The following is a 21299-nucleotide window of genomic DNA, read 5'->3' as shown; positions in this document are numbered from 1 at the left end:
TAGGAAGACCCCTCCACGTGTCTGGAGGGGCCTGGAGCCCAGAACCAGAGATAACCCAGGGCCTGCTTCAGGACAACGCTGCCTGACCCAGGGAGAGGGGTGTGGGGAAAAATGGCAAAGAGCAGGCAGGTCGGGACTCGGTGAGCCGGAGCTGGGGCTTCTGGAGGAGGCATCCCAGCCATTCCCCCGAGGCTGCCCCAAAAGGCAGGCACTCAGCATCCACAGGCCAGGGCCCCGGCAGGCGGCTCACACCCTCGTCCAGCCCAGACCAGGTAGCCTCCTCCTCGGCCTTGGGGGCGGGTGGCAGGAAGGAAGGTGAGAGGCAAAGAGGAAGGCGTGTGTGTGATGTGTCTGTGGTGTGTACACACACGTGTAACACATGGGTGGGGAGTGCGTTTGGGGGAGGGGCACACCACTTCTTTCACCTAAAGGCCAACAGCAACCAAGAGGCCCAGCCCTGCAGAATTCCCTCATCCAGCTTGTCTACCGCAGCAGCTGTAAATTATTTTTATAATCATCTAAGTCAGATAATACTCAAAAAGACAGTCTGCTAAGAGGGGGGGAGAAAAGCTAAATCTTTACAAAGCAAAACACAAACTTTGAATGCAGCTTAAGAAAACCCCCAGGAGGAGAGAAGCCTTGACGTCAGCTGGGTATATTTAGCTGGGCCACCGCTGGGCTGGCAGAGTCAGGGCGGCAGGGGAGCCATCGCAGGGTCTGGAGGCCAGCGCCCCTGCGCCCCGCTCACCTGCGCCCGGGGGACTAAATGGCATCACAGCCGGGCGGTGTGTGTGGCCTTGGGAATGAAAACAGATCCAGTTGAGAGCTTGGTGCCCGTGACTTAGGCAAAGCGCTTCCCGCCATAAGGCCGGAGTGAAAACAGTCCCGAGGCTCACCGTCAGTGTAAGAATTAAGCTAGATGGTGAATAAAGGGCCAAGCCACTGCCTGGCAGGTGTGTCACTGATGCTCAGTTCACTGATGCCTTCTCATCCTACCCCGCAGTCACAGGGATGAACAGGGAGCAATCCTGCCCCCGGGAGGGCACAGACTGGGGGAGATGGACAAAAGCACGGGTACCAAAAAGGCCTGAAAGATGCAGAAAACGGCCAAATCAGCCAGGGGCCCCCAGTGGCTACCCAAGTTCAACTTTCAGGGACGCTTAGTTTACTCCAAATAAAGTGGTTTTTGATTGAGTCAACATTTTTTAAATTGGAAGATCTGTCCAAAAGTTCTGAATTTCTGGACTCTCTTGGAGAAATGGAAGCTGAGGCAACAGTGAACCTTCTTTCTCCCCGCTCCCCAGATCAATGAGCCGCCCATGGAAGCGGGGGCACAGACTCCCCCGTTTGCCCCAGACCCCAGAACTCCCCGCCACACACAACACGGAGGCTGAGGGGCAGCCCTTCATCATTCGATATTCCAGCCACTTCCCTCTTCCGTGTGACGGGCCTGCTCTCTGAGGCACCCGAGCCTGGGGACGTGGACACAGGCCCGGGGTCAGAGGAAGGCTTCCCACAGGGGCCGCGACGTTTGAGCCGGGGCCTCGCTGGGGCAAGCGGAGGAGCAAGGACGTTCCAGGCAGAGGGAGCAGAAAGCCAAGAGTGGGTTCCAGAGGGTGAGGCCTGGGGGGGAGGCTAAGAGGGCTGGGTGCATCTGGAGGGTGAGCAGCTGTGGAGGGTGGTGACCAGGAATGGTGTGATCCAGCTGCGGTGTTCACAGAAATGGGGAGGTGTGATGGGGAGAGACCAGGGGCTACAAGGAGACCAGGAAGAAGAGGAAGAAAGCTTCTCCTCTCTTCTCCCCAACTTCCTGAAGCCCGGGAGGGGGAGGGGCGTCTGCGGAGGAGAGGCAGCCAGCAAGCCCGTTGCCATGGAGATCAGGCTGCAGCTCCCCAGCTCCCCTGGGGAGAGAAGGGCCTCCCATCCACCTCAGCCAGGACAGTGATGCCAGCAGGAGGCTGGGAGGGGGAGGGGGGCTCCTGGGGGAGGTGCCGCGTGGACCCCCCATCCCCCACTCCGAGTGCTAAAGTGAGAAACTGAGGACGAGAACTCGGCTCCCAGTGAAGCTACCCGCACCCCCACCCCCTGCCCCGGGGCAGACATTAGCCAAGCCTCTTGTTTCGGAAGCTCCTGGAATGTGTGCGGCCCAGGGCTGGGGATGCACTCGGGGGAGACATGCTCCAGCCCACAGGATGCTTACAGCTCAAGGAGCCACATGTGAAGGGAAAGAGCGAAGGGCCGAGCGAGGGTCCCCGACTGTCCAGACCCCCTGAGGCTGGCAGGCAGGGCGCAAAGCAAAGTGCTCCCCGTGAGCAAAGGGATGAATAAAGAAATAATTAAGCAGGTGGGCGGCGGGTGGCAAGCCAGGGGATGGATGGTGATTCAGGCCGGGGGGTCAGGGAGGGCCTCCCTGGTAAGTGGAGCTGGAGATGCTGAGGGAGTGAGCCACGGAGGGATCTAGAGGGAGAGCATTTCCGGCCGAGGCTACTGAGAGTACAAAAGCTGGAAGCGGGGGCTTCCCTGGTGGCGCAGTGGTCCAGGAAGATCCCACATGCCGGGAGCAACTAAGCCCTCGTGCCACAACTACTGAAGCCCGCGCGCCTTAGAGCCCGCGCTCCGCAACAAGAGAAGCCACCGCAATGAGAAGCCCACGCACTGCAACGAAGAGTAGCCCCCGCTCGCCACAACTAGAGAAAGCCTGCGTGCAACAAGACCCAGCGCAGCCAAAAATAAATAAAATAAAATAAAGAAACATTTTTTTAAAAAGCCGGAAGGGGGAGCCCTGGGGTGCTGTTGTGGGTGACAGACATGCAGGCGGAGCGAGGAGGGCAGAGAGGAAGGGTGGTCTAAGGGGGTCTGGGAGGCCCCAGCAAGGGCTGCGGCTTTAGCTTACGGCAAGCTGGGGGCAGTGAGAAGATTGAGGGGTGCAGAGGAACCAACTCGAGGGACCATCGGGGGACCAGCACCCCGGAGGGAGGTGATGGGGTCCGACCTCAACCTCAGCAGGGCCGTGGGGCTCTGGGGGCCCCGAAGGCTGCCGCGGGAGAAGGGCCAGTGGAAGCTGCCGTATGTCTGGGTAACCAGGAGGCCTCGGAGCCTGTGTCAGCAGAAGCCGAAACTGGGGGCAGATGAGTCGCCTGTCACCCACTAATTGCCTGTTTGCATTTCACGAGCATGGGTGGCCTCAAAAGTACTGAGAACGACTCCAGACTCCTCGGCTTCTCAGGGTGTCACAGCCCCCCGATGCTCAGCCATCTCTGGTGGCTCTCAGAAGGAGCCACCACCCTGTCCACCAGACCCTCAGGGGCCCCTTCTCAGGGCTGCCAGGGCCTTCCTGGCCGAGCTGCTACCCCTCTGCACGGGAGGCCGCACGTAGCCCCCAGCTGAACTGAGTCTCCCCAAGCCCCCCAAACTCCAAACCAGGCCCATGCCGCCCACGGAAGTGAAAACACACAGAAAACGAAGCAACACTTAAAGATGCTCCAAGGGCCCCGCTCAAGTCAACTCTGGGCCTCTACAGGCCCACGGGCTCTGAGCCCCTCCATGCAGAAAGGACAGGGAAGCGACAGAAGGGTGCTTTAGGCCCCCCTCCCAACGGGCCCCCACCCAGACCCAGGGCAGGGCCAGGCCGCCCACGTAGCCCACGCTGTGCGCCCCATGCCGCCCTGGGAGCTGCCCTCCCCACCCTGTCTGCGCCCTCAGCAACTGGACACAGGAGGCTTCCTTTCCTCTCCCTTTTTCAATGTTTTTTTAATAATAAAGCCATTAAAAAGAACTGAATTGCTACTTTAAGAAAATAGTGAAGACTGAATTTGCCCAGCACGGCTCAAGAACTACTTAAGAAAGCTTAAGGACATGTAATTGTTGCATTTTCTCTGGTTCAAGACCTTTGAGAACTAAAGAGCCGCATCCCCTCTTTGTACACGGGGGGCAGCGGTGCCATCTGTCCCATAATCGCCATGAGGTCACAGAGGCCCCGTGGCCAAGCCCGTGGGGTGCCTCTGGGGTGCACCCCTCACACTGAGGCCCCCGCAGCTAGGGACCAGCTCCAGCTGGCAGGCTCCCAAGGCACGGGGGGAAACTTCTATTTGGTTTCCATTTTTCCTTCTAACAGCCACACTCCCCTCTCTGCTCCCTGGAGAACACGGTATCTGGTGGGGGGTGTTGAGGGCTTCTTGTTTTGAAATATTCCCCAAAGCGGTGAGCCTGGCTCAGGCTGCTTCTTGCTGCAGCCAAAAGCTTGGGGCTTCCCATCCCTAAGGGCCTATACACTGCCACAAGCTGCCCCTTTATTTGCCATCCCTCGCTGAGATGAAGATGGGGTCGTGGGTCTTTAACAGGGCAGGGAACAGTTCTCTGGGAACAGCAAGAGTTTATTATTACTAACAGTAACAGTAATAGAGAAACTAACACGAATAGAGAGAGTCGGACCCTGGGCCAAACAGAGTGAACATTTATTGTCTCACAAAATCCTCTCAACAACCCCGAGGTCCCGTCTCACAGATGGGGAACAGAGAGGTGAAGGAGCAGGCCAAAGGTCACCCAGCTGGGACCAGAGCCAAGGCTGCCTGACTCTAAGGTCTGTTAAGCTGGAGATTTTAAGGTGGAAAACTATATACGAAAATACATTCCATAAGGAAGCTCCCTCCGGCTAGCTGACTAGGCTCTATATTCACTGGGACGTCGCCGCCCTCCCTTTTATCCTGGTTCACTCCCTCCACCGTACTTTGCTTATCCCTGCCCAGGCTCCCACAGCTCTGAGAAGCAAACCACATGCCAAAACCCACCCAGGGCCCTGCTGCCCGTGGGACTGCGTGAACCCCGGGGGCTTCCTGGGGCAGCCCCACAGTGCCCGGCCACCTCAGACTCCCCATCCCCTCCCCCCAACCCCTGGGTTACTTACCAAACCGACCCATCATCATCCTGCAAACGAGAACAGAGAGAACCATCAGACGGGTTGCTCAGAACCCCGTTTAATAAGCAGCATGGTAGAAGGTGGTTGAGGCGACCGGCAAGTCGGAGCCCCCTGCTGCCCAGTCGAAGGGTTGTTTATATAAATGTAAGTCACATTTTGATAAATTCTCTCCCGCGCTAATTACAAATGAGAGGTGCTTATGTGGATTCTAAATGTTTGCACAAGATCCGCAGCAAATTGCCATCGTTATTTAAACCACCCCTTTGATGTCATTTGGGGGCTGTTTAATCACAGGAGTGGGTAACGCAGAGCATTTTAGCAGAAAACGGGTCTTCCAGCACCGTGAGCTTAAACCTTGAGTTTAAACTTTAAAATACAAGGGTGCAGATTACCCAGAGGTCACATTTCTGGGAGTGAGCACGATGTACTTCCAGGGAATCACAAAACTAAAGGATGCTGGAGAACCACAGGCTGGGCCCTGATTCAAGGTGAGAGCTGAAACCACAAAGGACAGGCGGCTGGTTCCTCCCTGAGGATCTGAGATCACGAATGCCCAGTTCCCCTCTGTGTACTAGCGTCCTGAAAGGCAAAGAGACCTTTGCTTGATCCCCAAACCCCTCTAGACTCAAGTTCTTTGCCTCCATATTATTTAACAAATAGTCTCTTGAGCACCTACTATGCGTAGGTCATGGAGATACAGAAATAAACACCGCATGGCCCTGCCCGCATGATGCCTGATGGTGAGACAGACTCATGAGCCCACATTTCCACACAGCCCGTGTGCACCAGAAATGTGACATATAGCAGATGCTATAGGAACTAAAAGGAAGGCAGCCACTCCTGCTTGGCAAACTGGGAGGGCTTCCTGGAGGAGGTGACCCATAGGACAGAGCAAACCTGGAGCCTGGGAGACCAGGCAGGAGGCTGGTCGGCTTCTGCTGGAAACCTCTCTCCACTCTGACTTCAGGGTGCTCCCCCGCCCCCGAAATTTCCTGAGGGTCACACGGCACTTCCCACAAGGCCCCTGGGTTGGGTTTCACATTTCTACAGACACAACCGCTCTTGACAGCTAGACCGCCAGCCCTCGAGGGGAACTGCGTCCTCTCAGCCTCTGGGCGTCCAAGCAGGCCCTCTGGGTGTCCAAGCAGGCCCTCTGGGTGCCGGGTGCTGCTGTGAATCGTTGAGGCCACGCTCCCAGGGGCCGGCTCTGGTGACAGAGCTCCTACTGCCCCCCGCCGCCCTCTCAGGGCTCCCTCACCCTCTGCAAGACCGGGAAAGCCAAGCACAGCCTCTTCCCATTGCTGCACACCCCCCACCACGCCCCCCACCACGGGCCTTGCCGTTGCCCCCTTCAGTGGGCCATCTGCCTTCCCCCTCCCATCCAGGGTGACCACTGACCTGCTCTGACCCACAGAAGGTGGGGACACAGCATACGGGGGTGCAGGGACCTGCAGCTGCCCTCTCACTCTCTGGGGACCCTGAGGGCACGGGGGAGGAAGCCCAGAGGACGAGAGACACAGGGAGGGACAGTGGGCCCCACCAGCCAGCACCACCCACCAGACTGCTGACCCCCTGTCAGCAAATAAAATGACTGTTGTTTTAAGCCCCTTGGGTTGGGTGGTTTGTCACACAATGATGGGTAACTAAGATGCCAGCGCACCCCTGACTCTCCCAAGCCGCCTTCCTCCTGCTCTTGAATGGGCCAAGCGGGCTGCCCGAGGCCCCCCGTGCCTGAGGCCCCCCGTGCCAGGCTCAGCACCATGTCCCCATCCCCCTCCTGTGGGCCTGGAACAGATGTGCGCACACGTCAGGCCACATGCCAGGCCACACGTCTCTCCCATCTACCTGGCAGCTCCCACACCAGGAGCGGTTTCCTGTGTCAGCTTGCTTTTTGAAAGACCATACATGAATTCATGACACAGTAATTAATCACTCTGTGAACTGAGCAGGTGGGTGAGCTGAGACGATCCATTTTTAATGCTCTGTTTCATGTGAAACAGGTTTAGTCGGGAGGCACAAAGGCAGTGAATTTTAAGGATACTTCACAGGGTCTGCCTCCTAAAAACCACACGCAAAATAGAGCCATTTGATTTGCTGTTTTCAACAGATCTGAAGCCTCTTAGACGTCTTAAAAATTGCCCTCTGGTCTTCTCTAAGAGGCAAGGGATGGCTCAGGACTACCTCAAAGGAAGATTCTAGTTTAGAGGCGTGGCTCCCTCCCTCTGACGGGGCTAAGACAGACGGCTAAATGAATCAGGACAACAGGTCCCTTGGACCATTCTAAACACCTCCCCACCACCCTCTCTCGCAACATTCTTAAAGCTCACCTTCCAAAATAAGGAATGACAGTCCAAAGTCTTTGGAGAATAACTTAGTTCCAACATTAAAAACTTTGAAGTGTTTAGCATACCTACCATATGAAAGTTCACTGTTTTAAATTTCCCCTCATCCTTTTCTTCCTTATAAGAGATTCTGAATGTGCTCAGTTATATTTTTCTTTGTTTATTATTCCCTGTCTCGTTCCAGAAAAGATTTCAGGCAGCGTAAATAAGTTCTAATTCCTATGTCACACATATTTGCTCATTTTTCTATCTGGGAAGAAATAAAGGATCTAGAATTTCTCATTTAAATACCAAACCAAACTGCTATTTTGCCCTTCCTCAGCAAAACAAAAACAAAAACAAAACAAACTTTGAAGAAAGTGCACGGAGGATAGAAAGCTAGGGTGGACGCTTACGATAAAATCCCATCTCCAGGTCAAGGGACATGGAGGGGAAAATGGCCCCCCGTGCGTGCAGGTCCCCGGCTGGTGCAGGGCCTGAGGGCAGAGCAGCGGGTCCACTTACTCGGTGGTCGTGGTCAGCTCCTCCGTGACGTGGCTGGAGTGCAGCAGGCCTTCCCGCTTCTGAAAACCCCAAAATGAACAAATAAATCAACACCTGGGCAGACAGAGCAGGAGGGCAGCTGAGGCCATGTACAGATGGCCCCGGGGCCGGGAGACCAGCTCGGGGACAAGAGAGAACCAAACAAAGGTTCGACACCACACCTGAGCTATGCTCGGGGTTGGACTGCAGGGGACCACACGGGTGACCCTCTGGTGGCTGGAACCTGCCTCACCCCCTCACCCCCTGCTCTCCTGCCCTCTGAGAGCTGGCAGCCGTGGGAAGTCTCAGGAGAAACATCCCCGCTCCCAAAGAACTCCTCGACGCCCTGCAGCTGGGAAAGGCTAAGAGCATGAAGGGACATACTTAACATGAGGGAGGCATCGGATGAAATAACACATGTGCACCAGGTTGAACAGGGTCCCCCCGGAAGTCACGTCCATTCAGAACTTCAGAATGGGGCCTCATTTGGAAATAAGGTCCTCGCAGATGTAATGAGTTCAGATAAGGTCATAACGGACTAGGGTGGGTCCTCCCCAATGACTGGTGTCCTTAGAAGAAGAGATAATAGAGACATAGGAACGTGGACCAGAGGGAAGAGGCCACGTGATGATGAAGGCAGAGACTGGAGGGATGTGTCCACAAGCCCAGGACAGCTGAGGGTGCCAGCAGCCGGCAGAAGCTGGAAGAGGGACGGAAGGATCCTCCTCTAGAGCCTGCGGAGGGACCCTGTCGATTCCCTGATTCGGACCTCAGGCCTCTATTATGTGAGAGGACAAACATCTGTCGTTTTAAGCCACCCAGTTTGTGGGATTTTGTTACAGCAGCCCTAGGACAGTAACACGGTGTGCGACACACCTGTCCCGGAGGCTGGTAGGTACGGAGAGGCAACGATGGTGGGGGAGAGGAAGGAGGCGGTGGTGGTGTGCCCCGGACCTCAGGGTGGAGCGCGGCAGCCCGCTAACCCAACCGCCACCGTGAGCCCCTACCTGAATGCCTCAAGGGATGGGGGAGCTCACTACCTGCTGGGCAGCCCACCTGGACGCCTCTCGAGATCCAAGATCCCCGAGCTTTCCTGAGCTCGGCCTCCCAGGGAACTCTCACCACTGGTTCTAGTGAAGGAAGAGAAGCCAGGCGTCGGGGGCCGTCAGCTTTCCCACGGCCTCACCCTGGCTGATTCTCAGGAGTGCCCACGGGGGACAGTGGCAGGGGAGGCCCAGAGACATTTTATCCACTTATTCACACATCAAATGTGCATCAGGCACCCACTAGATACCAGGCCCACGGCTGGGTACGGGACAGACGAGGCTGAATATTTTAAATTTATTTATTTATTTATTTATTTTTCGCTGCGTTGGGTCTTCGTTGCTGCGTGCAGGCTTTCTCTGGTTGCGGCGCGTGGGCTTCTCATTGCGGCACGAGGGCTTAGTTGCTCCGGGGCATGTGGGATCTTCCCAGACCAGGGATCAAACCCATGTTCCCTGAATTGGCAGGTGGATTCTTAACCACTGCGCCACCAGGGAAGTCCCAAGGCTGAATATTTTAAAAGTCTGTAGTAGAATCTCAATGTTTTGAGGAAAGCATTGCAGCTCAGGAAAATCAAGTGATTTCCCAAGGCCACACTGCCAGATAGCAAACGCAACCCTTCCCTCACTCCGTCCCTCCACGGACTGACACACTTCTTACATCTCCCCATCTCAGCTGGATAACCAGGAGTGGAGGGACAGGCCAGGGGCAGCTCTAAGACCTGAGACCAGCCAGTCCCCAGGGGCCTCCCCTCCCCGCTTCACCCCACTCTGGGAGTGGCCCAAAGAGTCCTCCTGTGACCTTGGTCAAGGAAGGAAGCGCCAGTGACTGTTTGCCCGGACAAGTAGAACATTCTGCAAAACCCCAAAGATTTTCTTGGACCAAAGTGCAGGCCTGAAAGGAAATACCCCAATTACTGAGCTGCAGAGTGTTCCTAGGGCCCAGAGTCTGACGTACGTGGGTTTGGGAACCATGTGCTCATGTGTCCTTGGGAAGCCTTTCCCGGCCAACCATCCTGAGTCCAAGACGAGGGTGGCAGGAATGGTCCCCTGTCCCTGACACCACCACCGACCACAAACATTCCCCTTTAGGAGGCAAACGGGGCCAAATGGCAGGTAACCCTCGCCTGATGCCAGAAAGGAACATTCCTGCCCATCAGGTCGGAGCCAAGCTCCCGGGGTAAACGGAGGGGTCAGACGGCTTCAGAAAACACAGGATCAGCCAGAGCCTTGCAGACCGCAGAGACCACGGGACTGATAAGTTTAAAACCCAGAGGAGAGTGTGGAGCTGGACATCTGCAGGAACAGAAACACGAGAGACAACCATGTTCCGAGCATAACCTCAACGCTCTGGCAGAAGCAGCTGATCCGTCAGGACCCAAGCACACTTTCCTCAACCAGTGTCCCCGGTAAGTAACCAGGGCGAGGGGCACAGGGACGCAGCAGGTGCTTAATACACGTTTACTGGACAAGACTGCACACACGAAGCCAAGGCAGGATCTGTGCCCCGAACACAGCGGAAACCGACAAGAAAGGTGTCTCCACCTCCGTCAGAAGGACCCTGGCTCCCAGTTACATTTTTCCAAGTGGAGCAAGCGAATCGACCCTCAAAAACATGATGGGAGATGATGGATGTCATTGGAAGGGAACAGAGAGAGGCTTTGATTGGGGTATTGGGGTGTCTGTTTCATTCCGCTGGTCTCAGCCCTCTCCAGTGAGTAATAAGCTCATTCCACAGGCCTGAATTCTGGCTACTTGGCTTTGCAGGGAAATGAATGCTGTTTTCCAAAACGTGGAAAAGTAAACCTCCACGCACTCATGCCTTTGAACCTGCCTCTCTTCAAATCAAGGCCATTGTTCCTGCTCCGTCGTTTACTCTGAAGCCAGAGTAAGGCATACATTTCGTCAAGAGGAGAAAAGAGAAGGTAGTCTTTTAAGGGGAAAAAGAAGAAAGCAGGCAAACTAGAGGAGGAACGAGTACCAGAGCCTCTGGGGCAGAGCCGCGGGCAAGCCGACCGCTGGGCTGGCGATACTTACCCGTATGACCACCACTTGCACAGAGACGTGTTCGGGAAGGCGGATCGGGGCCCGGAAGTGCATGGCCAGGGCCACGAGGAGGTGGAGGATGGCCACCAGGTTCTTCCCGTGAATCGCTAGTCGGGGAGGGAGGAAGGGGGCTGCTTTAGATCATGAGACAGGAACCCCGAGCCCACGTCCAAAAGGCGGTGAAACCAACAAGGCCCTACTGTATAGCATGGGGAACTATACTCAGTATTTTGTAATAACCTATAAGGAGAAAGAACCTGAAAAAAAAAATGTATATATATGTATAACTGAATCACTTTGCTGTACACCTGAAACTAACACAACATTGTAGATCAACTATACTTGAATTTAAAAAGAAAAAAAGGGGGCCGGAGGGGGGAGGCAATAAAGATGCTGAGTGAAAATGAGACCTCAGAGGAAAACCACGGGCAGAGCCACAGGCCATGGAAAAATGGAGAAAAGCTGATGAGCAGCCTGTGTGAATTTAGTGCTGGCTTCTAATTTTTTCTTTCCTGTTGACCTCAGGTGACTTATGCAAGCACTTTCAAAAGCCTGTTGTCTGTAAAAGGAATGAATTGGGTGGTGAGGAGAGGGAATGAGCAGGAACATACAGTCAGCACAAGAGAAGGGAAAAGATCAGGGAAAAACAGGTCACCTGGGCACTTACCCACCACAACAATGTGCATTATTATCTCGGGTGCTTAAAAGTTCTCCCTCTATGCAATCAACCGTCTACACAGGGAAGGTTCTGCAGGGCAAACGGTGCTTGGGGGTGTTAGACGTGCCTCCTGCCCCACCTAGGGCCCTGACTGCCATCCCCGGCCACTGGCTCTTCTCCAGGATGTGGACGATTATCATCATGCTGTCCAGGGCTTTACTGATTCCCCTCCCCCAGCCCTGCAACCCAGGAGGTGGGCCTGGGTCTGTCCTAGGTCTCGATGTCAAGAAGCCAGGGGTGAACCTGACTGCAGCCTCGGTCTCACCCAAGAACAGGGGCCCTTGGCGGCAGGGAGAGCATCTCAGCCGCTCCTGGCTGCGCTGCCGTGGGGACGGTGCTGGGGAAGGGCAGCAGGACAAAGGCCTTTCCTGTCTGTCCTGGTCAGTGCCTCACTTTTCTGGGTTTATGTCCTGACTGGAAATACTGTGATGCCACGTATTCCTAACGCCAGTGCTCTCTGAGACATACACCGGGGGCCGGCCTGAATCACCTTCTGAGGACCCGCATCGGTGAGTCACCAGTAGCACAGCTCACTGGGTGTTGGGACCACTGGTATCCGGGGTGGAGGGTCCTTCCAAGAACCCCACAGAGCTTCTTCTGTCTTATAACCCAAATCTGGAAGACTTCCGCTGGAAGTCTCTCTTGATCCAGAAACAGCGCCTCTCCACTCTGAAGCTTGGGGAAACCAGAGCACCGCGGACGTGACTAAGTCCCTTACTGACATGCTCCTCTCCTGGCTACCTCCCTCAGGGCAGGCGTGTGACCAGATTTGATACACGCGCTATCAAACGTAAAACGGATGGCTAGTGGGAAGCGGCCGCATGGCACAGGGACATCAGCCCAGCGCTCTGTGACCGCCCAGAGGGGTGGGATGGGGGGTGGGAGGGAGATGCAAGAGGGAGAGGGATATGGGGATATATGTATGCATATGGCTGATTCCCTTTGTTGTACAGCAGAAACTAACACACCATTGTAAAGCAATTATACTCCAGTAAAGATGTCAAAAAAAAAAAAAAAAAAACCCCACAAGGCCAGACAGGAAGACGAATGACACGGCAGGAAGCTCAGAGGCCGGGCTCCCCCACTCCCCTGCCCCCATCCTGGCGGCCACTCACAGTCCACGGTCCACTGGAGCGCCCGGCCATGGGGCCGCAGCAGCTCCTGCACCGCCTGAAGCACTGTCTGCAGCTTCTGCTTCTGCCCTATTTCGGACTGGGTCACCTCGGCCACGTTCAGCTTGCAGTCTGCCAGTTTTTCTGCAACAAGAAGGACAAGGGCAAAAGGCAGAGTGTCAGGAAAAGCTGGAGGGGCTCAGGGCCACCTGGTCAACCGGCTGCATTGAGGTCTCCCCATCCTCTGTGGGGCTGCAAAGTGGGGCAGATCATCACCAACAGTGCGGACTGCCAGGATGCTGAGCCACGGAACTCCGAGCTTTCAAGTCACTCCTCTTCCTTAGCAAATCACTCCAGAGGGCTTCCCTGGTGACGCAGTGGTTAAGAATCCACCTGCCAATGCAGGGGACACGGGTTCGAGCCCTGGTCTGGGAAGATCCCACATGCCATGGGGCAACTAAGCCCGTGGACCACAACTACTGAACCCACGCGCCACAACTACTGAAGCCCGCGCGCCTAGAGCCCGTGCTCCGCAACAAGAGAAGCCACCGCTATGAGAAGCCCGCGCACCGCAACAAAGAGTAGCCCCCGCTCACCACAACTAGAGAAAGCCTGCACACAGCAACGAAGACCCAACGCAGCCAAAAATAAATAAAACTTTTTTTAAAAAAAGAAAGAAAGAAAATCACTCCAGGATGAAAGGGGGGCGGGGAGTTCAAGGATTAAAGTGTGGGCGTCCCATCCAGGAACAAGCATCTGCATAGAGAATGAACAAGATGATTCAAGGTGCAGCTGGGAGGTAAGGAGGTGACCTGTGGGGAAGGGACCGGAGGTGAAGAGGCTGGGCCAGTGGGTCCCCAGAGGGAAAAGAACTTTGGTGAGAAAATCAAAAGGGCCTCAGGGGTTGCCTCAGCCTCCCTACACTCGTACGCTCCCCATTCTTCTTTCTCTAACAGCTGGACCCCACGGTAAGAAGGATTATGAGATATTCAGAGACCTGCTACCATTTTCTCAGCAAGAGTGAGCAGGGAGCCACCTGGAGCACGGTCACATCTGCTCCAGACCCAGTTACTGAAGCTGAAGCCCAGCCCCAGCCCGTGCGCCTTCACTCTCCTCCCGAGGGGAGCAGGAAGGACGCCTCACCCCACACCCGCTAAGGGGCAGGCGAGGAAGGCTCCCCAGGCATCCCGCCTATTCATTCATTCCAAGACTCAGGGCTCCCCGATAGATCTCCTCTGCACAACAACAGAAGCCACGTCGCAGGACACAGCGAGATCAGGAAGCGGGAGGGTGATGACAAAGTGCTGGGCACGGAGCCTGACGCGCGGTGAGCCTTCGGCACAGAGCTGCTGCCAGCGCTCCCCAGCAAAGTTCTATGTAACGCGTTTTCTCCAGAGGCCCCTCTGCTCCATCAACACTGTCTCCCCCACCCTCCTCTCCCTCGACGAGAACAAGAACAAGCAGTTTCGATATCCCCCCTTCAGGATCCACTCATTACACAAACATATCGGCTGGGCTCAGGGTACTCCAATCGTTCATTCATTCATTCGCTTACAAAACAGTTACTGAGCACCTACTGTGCGCCAGGCACTGTCCTAGGACCAGAGGCAGCACAGACACGAGAGACACAGCTCTAGCGGGGAGTCAGCCACACCTGAAGAACCTCAGCTTGGGGGGCAGGGAGTGCTCACGGCAAAACAAAGCAGCTCAACAGAGGATGGAAATGATTCCTGTCTATGCGTTTTGATTTCCCTCCATCTATATCTAATAGGTCTTAGCTGAATAATCCACAGCTGTCTGCCCATATGAACCCCCTGAAAATACACAGCAGGTCCCCAGGTGCTCAAAAGCCAGCGACAGGACGGAGCAGGGGCCCTGGGGAAGGAAGGAGGGTTGCAGAGAGCCAGGTGGTCCTAGAGCCTCGCCCGCTGGGAGAGACGGGGAGCCCAGCACATCTCTGCTGTCCTTGCCGCCAGCCAAACCTGGTTGCCATGATGCCGGGGGGAGAAGGAGTCGTTGATGGAGAAGGGAAGGAAATGGTATCAGCCTGCTACAGCTGCCGTAACAAAGTACCACAGGGTGGATGGCTTAAACGGTGGAAATTTGCTTTCTCACCGTCCCGGACGTTAGAAGTCCAAGATCAAGGTGTCAGCAGAGTTGGTCTCCCCTGAGGCCTCTCTCCTAGGCTTGTAGACATCCTCACCTGGTCTTCCCTCTGTGTGTGTCTGCATCCTAGTCTCCTCTTTTTTTTTGGCTGTGTTGGGTCTTTGTTGCTGCATGCGGGCTTTCTCTAGTTGTGGCGAGCGGGGGCTACTCTTTGTTGTGGTGCGCAGGCTTCTCACTGCGGTGGCTTCTCTTGTTGCGGAGCACAGGCTCTAGGCGCTTGGGCTTCAGTAGTTGTGGGACATGGGCTTTGTAGTTGTGGCTCACGGGCTCTAGAGTACAGGCTCAGTTGTTGTGGCGCACGGGCTTAGTTGCTCCTCGGCATGTGGGATCCTCCTGGACCAGGGCTCGAACCCGTGTCCCCTGCATTGGCAGGCGGAGTCTTAACCACTGCGCCACCAGGGAAGCCCTCCTCTTCTTATAAGGGCACCAATCTGACGGGTTGAGGGCCCACCCTGACTTCATTTTAACTTTAAAGACTCTGTCTCCAAACAGAGTCACATCCCGAGGTCTTACGAGTTCTGGGGGGGACGCAACTCAGCCAGTAACAGAAACCAAGGAGGCTGGCCGTGCCTGGGTGCCGCCTGTGGCTGCGTCTCAGGTAACTCCCCCAAGTGGGAGAGAACGAGGTCCTTGGCCGCCCGCATCACCAGCATCACTCTGCCCGCTGATGGGGCTGCAGGGGCAGCTCAGGGTTTGGGCGTGGCCAGGACCCCTATCTTCCTAGCATGGAAAGAGACAGAGGAAGATGGGGTGGATTCTCAGCGGCGGCTGGAAAACGTGAGTGATGGCCGAATGCGGGGCTGTGAACACTTAGTACACAAGGAAGGCCTTGCCTTTCACAAGGAGAAGCGTGTGCCATGAGTCAGAAGCAGGACAACAGCCAGCCCGGGAGCTGCCTCAATGCTCCAGCGTGGGCGTTGTCACTGCCCACAGGTGGCTCACCTGGACCACACTGCAAATGCAGGAGAGTTACACCCCCTGAAACTTGCCCTGGCAGAGGGTCTGGCAGCTGCCCCCGGAATCCGCTCTTAAGGAGAGGGGCACATCTGGGGGCCTCCTAGTGCAGTGACGCACAGCTGGCCAAACCCAGAGGTCTGTGCTCTGTCCTCATCGCCCTCACTCCTGCCTTCTCCTCCTCCTCTATCCCTCCTGAATGCAGTGCTCCCCTGGCTCCTCCTCTCTCCTGGCTGGACCCTCCAGACGCCTATGCTGGCCCTTCCTCTGACCACTGACCATCCCCCCCCGGGCCCAGTCCCCAGACCTCTTCTCTCTACAGATGCACAGAAGTCAGCTTTGGCCTGGCATTCAGCCAAAATCTCCTATTTCGTTTTAGCTTCTGCCTCTGAAAAGTAAAGAGTTCAATGCCTCCATCAGTATCATTCCTGGCAGCCCTGGGCCCCAGGATCACATGATCACGTAGGTTACTAATGCATCTCATCAGTGTAACAGCACATCATTAATAGGACCAGGCAAGACCTTGTGATGTTCTGTTAATATCTGGATATTCTCTTCCATTGTTCTCTTCTTCAAACAAAGTGGTATGTCAAAGCACTTGACACACAAGAGACTTCAGAATGGCCTATCTAGGAGTATTTATGCAAGGTATTCAACAGGATGGAACTGCAACTACTTCATGCTAAAAAGGCTGCCTGAGCCAAAGTCAGCCTCTTGTTAGACCTCACAGACAACAAAGCGGACGTAGCAGGACTCAGTGACAACCACAGCCACTGCAGAGCAAGTACCGCATCTGCTGGGGCCAACTGAAGAGGGAACCAAAAGGATGTGCCTTGAGCAGGCAAGGCTTTCTTACAGGGTACTTGCTCTAAGATACCCCTGACACGCTACCCCAGAGAGGGCACTGGCATCATTTATAGGCGTCTAAGGCTGAGATGCAGATGCACATCCAGAGCTGATCCTGCGATCCTGAGAGACAGACTTCAACCACATCACTAGATCTAAGGCTTAGGGATACAAGTTTTTCAGGTGACTGGGTGAGTGAAGCCACAGCTGCCTGCAAGAAGAATCAGAAATAAAAGTGTAAGTGAGCACAACACTCTTATGTTTGCTTCTGAAAATATGAGAAAGTATCTCCTTTGGGCCGTGAGCAAAGCAGCAGTTTAAAGCACTGTTTCAATAAACAAGCACTGTCACCAACAGCCAAGTCTTCAAGTCCAAGAGTCAGAGGGAAGCTAGGTGTTTACATAGAGAGGGAGGAAATCTGATAACCCAGGGCAGCTTCACCATCAGTAGAATCCTTGTGGACAGTGCCAGCCTAAGAGCTATGCCTCCTCCATCCTTCTCTGCTGAAAGTAAGTGTCTGTCATCACAAATGTCTGGTTCAGTGACCTCCAGAGCTATCTAGCACCTGACAGTGCTGAGAATGGCTGGACCAATGATACACCATGAAACAACAAAGCTCCAACCAACATTTTTTTAAAATTTATTTTTGGGTGTGTTGGGTCTTCGTTTCTGTGCGAGGGCTTTCTCTAGTTGCGGCGAGCGGGGGCCGCTCTTCATCGCGGTGCGCGCGGGCCTCTAACTGTCGCGGCCTCTCTTGTTGCGGAGCACAGGCTCCAGACGCACAGGCTCAGTAGTTGTGGCTCACGGGCCTAGTTGCTCCGTGGCATGTGGGATCCTCCCAGACCAGGGATCGAACCCGTGTCCCCTGCATTGGCAGGCGGACTCTCAACCACTGCGTGACCAGGGAAGCCCCAACCAACAATTTTAATAATAAAATTGTGACAGTTACTAAACGATCTTGATAATATTTCAGATTTATTCTTGTACCAAAGAAGTTCATTTTAAGATGGGGGTTCTCAGCTTAGATGAACAGAGATTTATTTAATTCTTGGCCCACGGCATTCAGCCAAATACTGAATTTGGAACATCCCCTCCGGGTGAGGCCACCCGGTCCCACAGCATTAACCATCTCTGCACTGCTGATCTCCACCCTTACCCTGCAGCTGACTCGGGCAGGATGGGTATCAGCCCTATTAGCAGATGCAACACCCATCTCCTCATTCCCGCTCACCACGCTACTCCCAAGGGCTTTCTCACTCACCAGTTATTCAGGCCACAAACCTGGCCAGCAGTCCTCATGCCTCTATCAGCTTTAACCTCCCAAATATCCCCTCCACTTCCATCCTGGACAGAGCTACTTCTTCTGATGCCCGGGCTGCTGTGATGGCGCCCTAACCTCCCAGGCCCCCCTCCTGACCCTCCTCCCCATTTATTCTGTACCCAGAAGCCCAAGCAACCTTTTAAAACACTAACTCAGACCTTGTCACGGCCCTGCTCAAATCCTCTAGCGGCTTCCTGTCACTTGGAATAAAAGCCTTTGTCAGGACTGGACGTGATCTGGCCCCACCTGTCCACCCCTGCCACCTGCAGCCACCTTTCACTGCTCTTTAAACAGTGCAGACTCTTCCTCTCTTCAGAGTCTCAGCCTGGAAGGTTCTTTCCATGACAACTGTGCAGAAGCCTGCTTGGATGTCAGCTCCCCAGGGGGGCTGCCCCTGACCACCCGGCCCTTCCACCCAACCCAGTCCCGCTGCCCCAGAACCTCTCTGATTCTCTCCCTAGTGCTTGTCACTCTCTTAAAGCATCTATTTGTGTTTTAGGTTGAACCACCACACAATAGTTCTCTTTCTCCCCTCTGCCAGAACGGGTGTTGGCAGTGGGGCATGGGGACTTCCTTCTTCTTGTCACCACTGCATCTCCACACCTGCCACACAATAGGCCAAAGGATATTCATTCAACCAACGAAGGGATAACCAAAATAAACGCAAAATCTTCTCTTTCCTAACGTGCTTTTTGAGGACTGACTGAACAAGGACAAAACAGCGTGTGGGCCATCCATCACCATGTCCTCAGAGCCAGGTCTACGTGACAAGACCCTACAGGCTTCCCTCCAAGATTGGACCGTCTGTTAAGAGCCGTTGTGCTGAGTGTGCAAACCGCCCGCAGGGACCCGGGACTGAGGAATGACACAGAGGCTGAGCAAAGGCCACTATCTGGGCAGCTGCAGGGGTGCGTCCTGCGGGTCAGCCCCCCCCGGGATGCTCCTCTCCGGCCCCAGCCCCTCCTGTCTGCTTCCCCTCAGTATCTCTCCCCCACAACAGCACCCCCCAAACTCCAGGCGCCTGACTCGGGTTCCCTAGCACACCCCTGTGAAACAAAACATGATCCCAACCCAGTGCTGGCCCTGCCTGGAAGGAGTGGCCCTCCAGGCGGTCTGCTGGGAAGACCCCTGCACAGGACAGCGCTGGTCCGTGCGGTCATTAAGGGGTGAGAGTGTGAGTAGAAAGAGCGCAGGGAGCAGGTCTGCACCCACCGATGCGGGGACAGGGCCTCCCGGGGACCGTTAGGAGGTGAGTTATCCTAACGGACAAGGGGACACTGAGTCCACCAGGCCACACTCACAGGGATCTGGGGACCCTGAAAATACATCAGAGCTTCCTGGGGACTGTTCAGCAAACGGTCCCTCCTGGAGACTGGATGGTGATGACGTCCAACAGATCCAGACGAATACTTGTCTATCCAGGGCCTTTTCACTTCCTATAAAAGGAGCCCACGTTGGGCTTCCCTGGTGGTGCAGTGGTTGGGAGTCTGCCTGCCGATTCAGGGGACGCGGGTTTGTGCCCCGGTCCGGGAAGATCCCACATGCCGCGGAGCGGCTGGGCCCGTGAGCCTTGGCCGCTGAGCCTGCGCGTCCAGAGCCTGTGCTCCACAACAGGAAAGGCCACAGCAGTGCGAGGCCCGCATACCGCAAAAAAAAAAAAAAAAAAAAAAAAGGAGCCCACGCCCTTGTAGGTAGGAAACTGCAGGGCTTTCTTCACTCACTTGGTCAACGCATGGTTACCGTGTGCCCGGTGCTCAGAGGAACTCGGGGGACCCACCAGCCCTGCTTGTACTCCTCATGTCTTTGTCTTTGTTGTGTTGTTGTTCATAACCCCTTATTGACTCCAGGCCCTGTGCCCGGCCCCATGCTAAGGGCTCTACAGATGTTACTTTGCTGAGGAACTCTGTCCCCAAGGGACAGACATAAAAAGAGCATCCGCAGTCAGTCTCCCTCCTCGCCACTCCCCCGCCACCCCCCATCTAAATCATGTCCCTGAAGGGCACGGCTGGGGGCCACCCCCTCCAGCACCCTGGCCCTGGATGGGCCTGCACAGGCTGGAGGTGCTCACAGCTGGACAGACGCAGGCCAGCAGGAAGGGCTGCCCCAGAGAGGAGACGGCATCCCGTTCGTGCCCCATCTCCGTGCTCCCCTTGTACGCATGCATGCAACAGCAGAGGCCACAGACGGTTCTGGAAGCTGTGCATGACCCTCTGCAGCCCCGTGGCTGGGAGCTCTGGCAGGACCCCCACCCGAGAGACGACGTGAGGGCAGGTGACCCGGGGCCCCAGGGGCCACCACCTGGGAGCCATGGGCTCAGGGCTGCGGCTTACAGACGAGTGACCAATGTCGCCATGTAGAGAATCTTGTGGTCCAGCCTGGGGCCACCCCTCGTGGTGGCCGCCCTTCCCGTGGACTCACCCAGGAGCTTCTGCAGCACCTGCCCATCGTACAGGTCCTCCTCCAGCTGCTTTACGATGATCCTCTCCCCCACCAGCACGTCGTTGACCCAGTCGATGAGAACCTGCGGGGTGGACAGGCGTTACGGCCTCGCTCGCTGGTGCCAGGAGGGCCCAGGCGATGACCAGAGCAAGCGCAGGAACGGAGAGCTGCTGGACACCGAGACACCCCCAGTGCAGGGGCCAGGAGAGCCCGAGGGGATAGGCAAGCTTCTCCCACCAAGGCTGCCGGGGCTCCCGTGGGATTCACAGGAGCACAGGTGGAGGGCGGCACCATGGGCAGACTGGCCTCCTCCCAGCGGGGACTTGGGTACATGTGGGAACTCGGCCAAAAGAAAAGATGATGCCCACCATGGCATGCAGGCGGGCGGATCAAATGAGGAAACGTCAGTAACACTGCCCCCCATGGCCCGAGACAGCACAGGCGAGCCATAAAACGTCCACCCCCCTCCCTCCCTTAATATCCGCACTAAAACCATCCCTGATAGCCCTGGGCCTAAAGCTGTGGACCGAAGGGGATCCGGAGGGGCCGTTACTGACAAGCTCTGAGAGCCTGCTCCCAGCGGCACCCTAATTTTTTCAAGCCTTTATTGAGATAGAATTTACATTCCACACAATTGTTTAGTATACTCACAAAGTTGTGCAACCATCACCATAATGCACTGAAGCACACTTCCATCGCCCCACAGGGAAGCCCTGTATTATCGGCAGTCGCTCCCCCTTCTACCCTCCCCCACCTCCTCTCAACCACAAAACCATTTTCTCCACGGATTTGCCTGTTCTGGATACTTCATATGAAAGGAATCACGTCATACATGATCTTTTGTGTCTGGCTTCTTTCCCTTATCATGATGTTTT

General features: G+C 55.5%; 1 protein-coding gene across 2 annotated transcripts in view; it reads right to left on the bottom strand.

The window, feature by feature from the left end:
* Positions 1 to 21299, bottom strand: part of PARVB (parvin beta) — a gene marked incomplete at both ends in the record, with an annotated part of 114008 nt that overhangs the window by 16293 nt on the left and 76416 nt on the right. For both annotated transcript variants that reach the window (XM_079714707.1, XM_079714708.1), the window contains 5 exons: positions 4904 to 4923; positions 7762 to 7820; positions 10860 to 10975; positions 12702 to 12842; positions 20404 to 20506. In XM_079714707.1, the coding sequence (XP_079570833.1) occupies positions 4904 to 4923; positions 7762 to 7820; positions 10860 to 10975; positions 12702 to 12842; positions 20404 to 20506 (439 nt within the window). The remainder of the gene's footprint in view (positions 1 to 4903; positions 4924 to 7761; positions 7821 to 10859; positions 10976 to 12701; positions 12843 to 20403; positions 20507 to 21299) is intronic.

The sequence above is a fragment of the Hyperoodon ampullatus genome (genome assembly GCF_949752795.1).
Source record: "Hyperoodon ampullatus genome assembly, chromosome: 11".
Lineage (NCBI taxonomy): Eukaryota > Metazoa > Chordata > Mammalia > Artiodactyla > Ziphiidae > Hyperoodon > Hyperoodon ampullatus.
The sequence above is the reverse complement of the archived record's forward strand: the minus strand, read 5'-3'. Positions and strand labels throughout refer to the sequence as shown.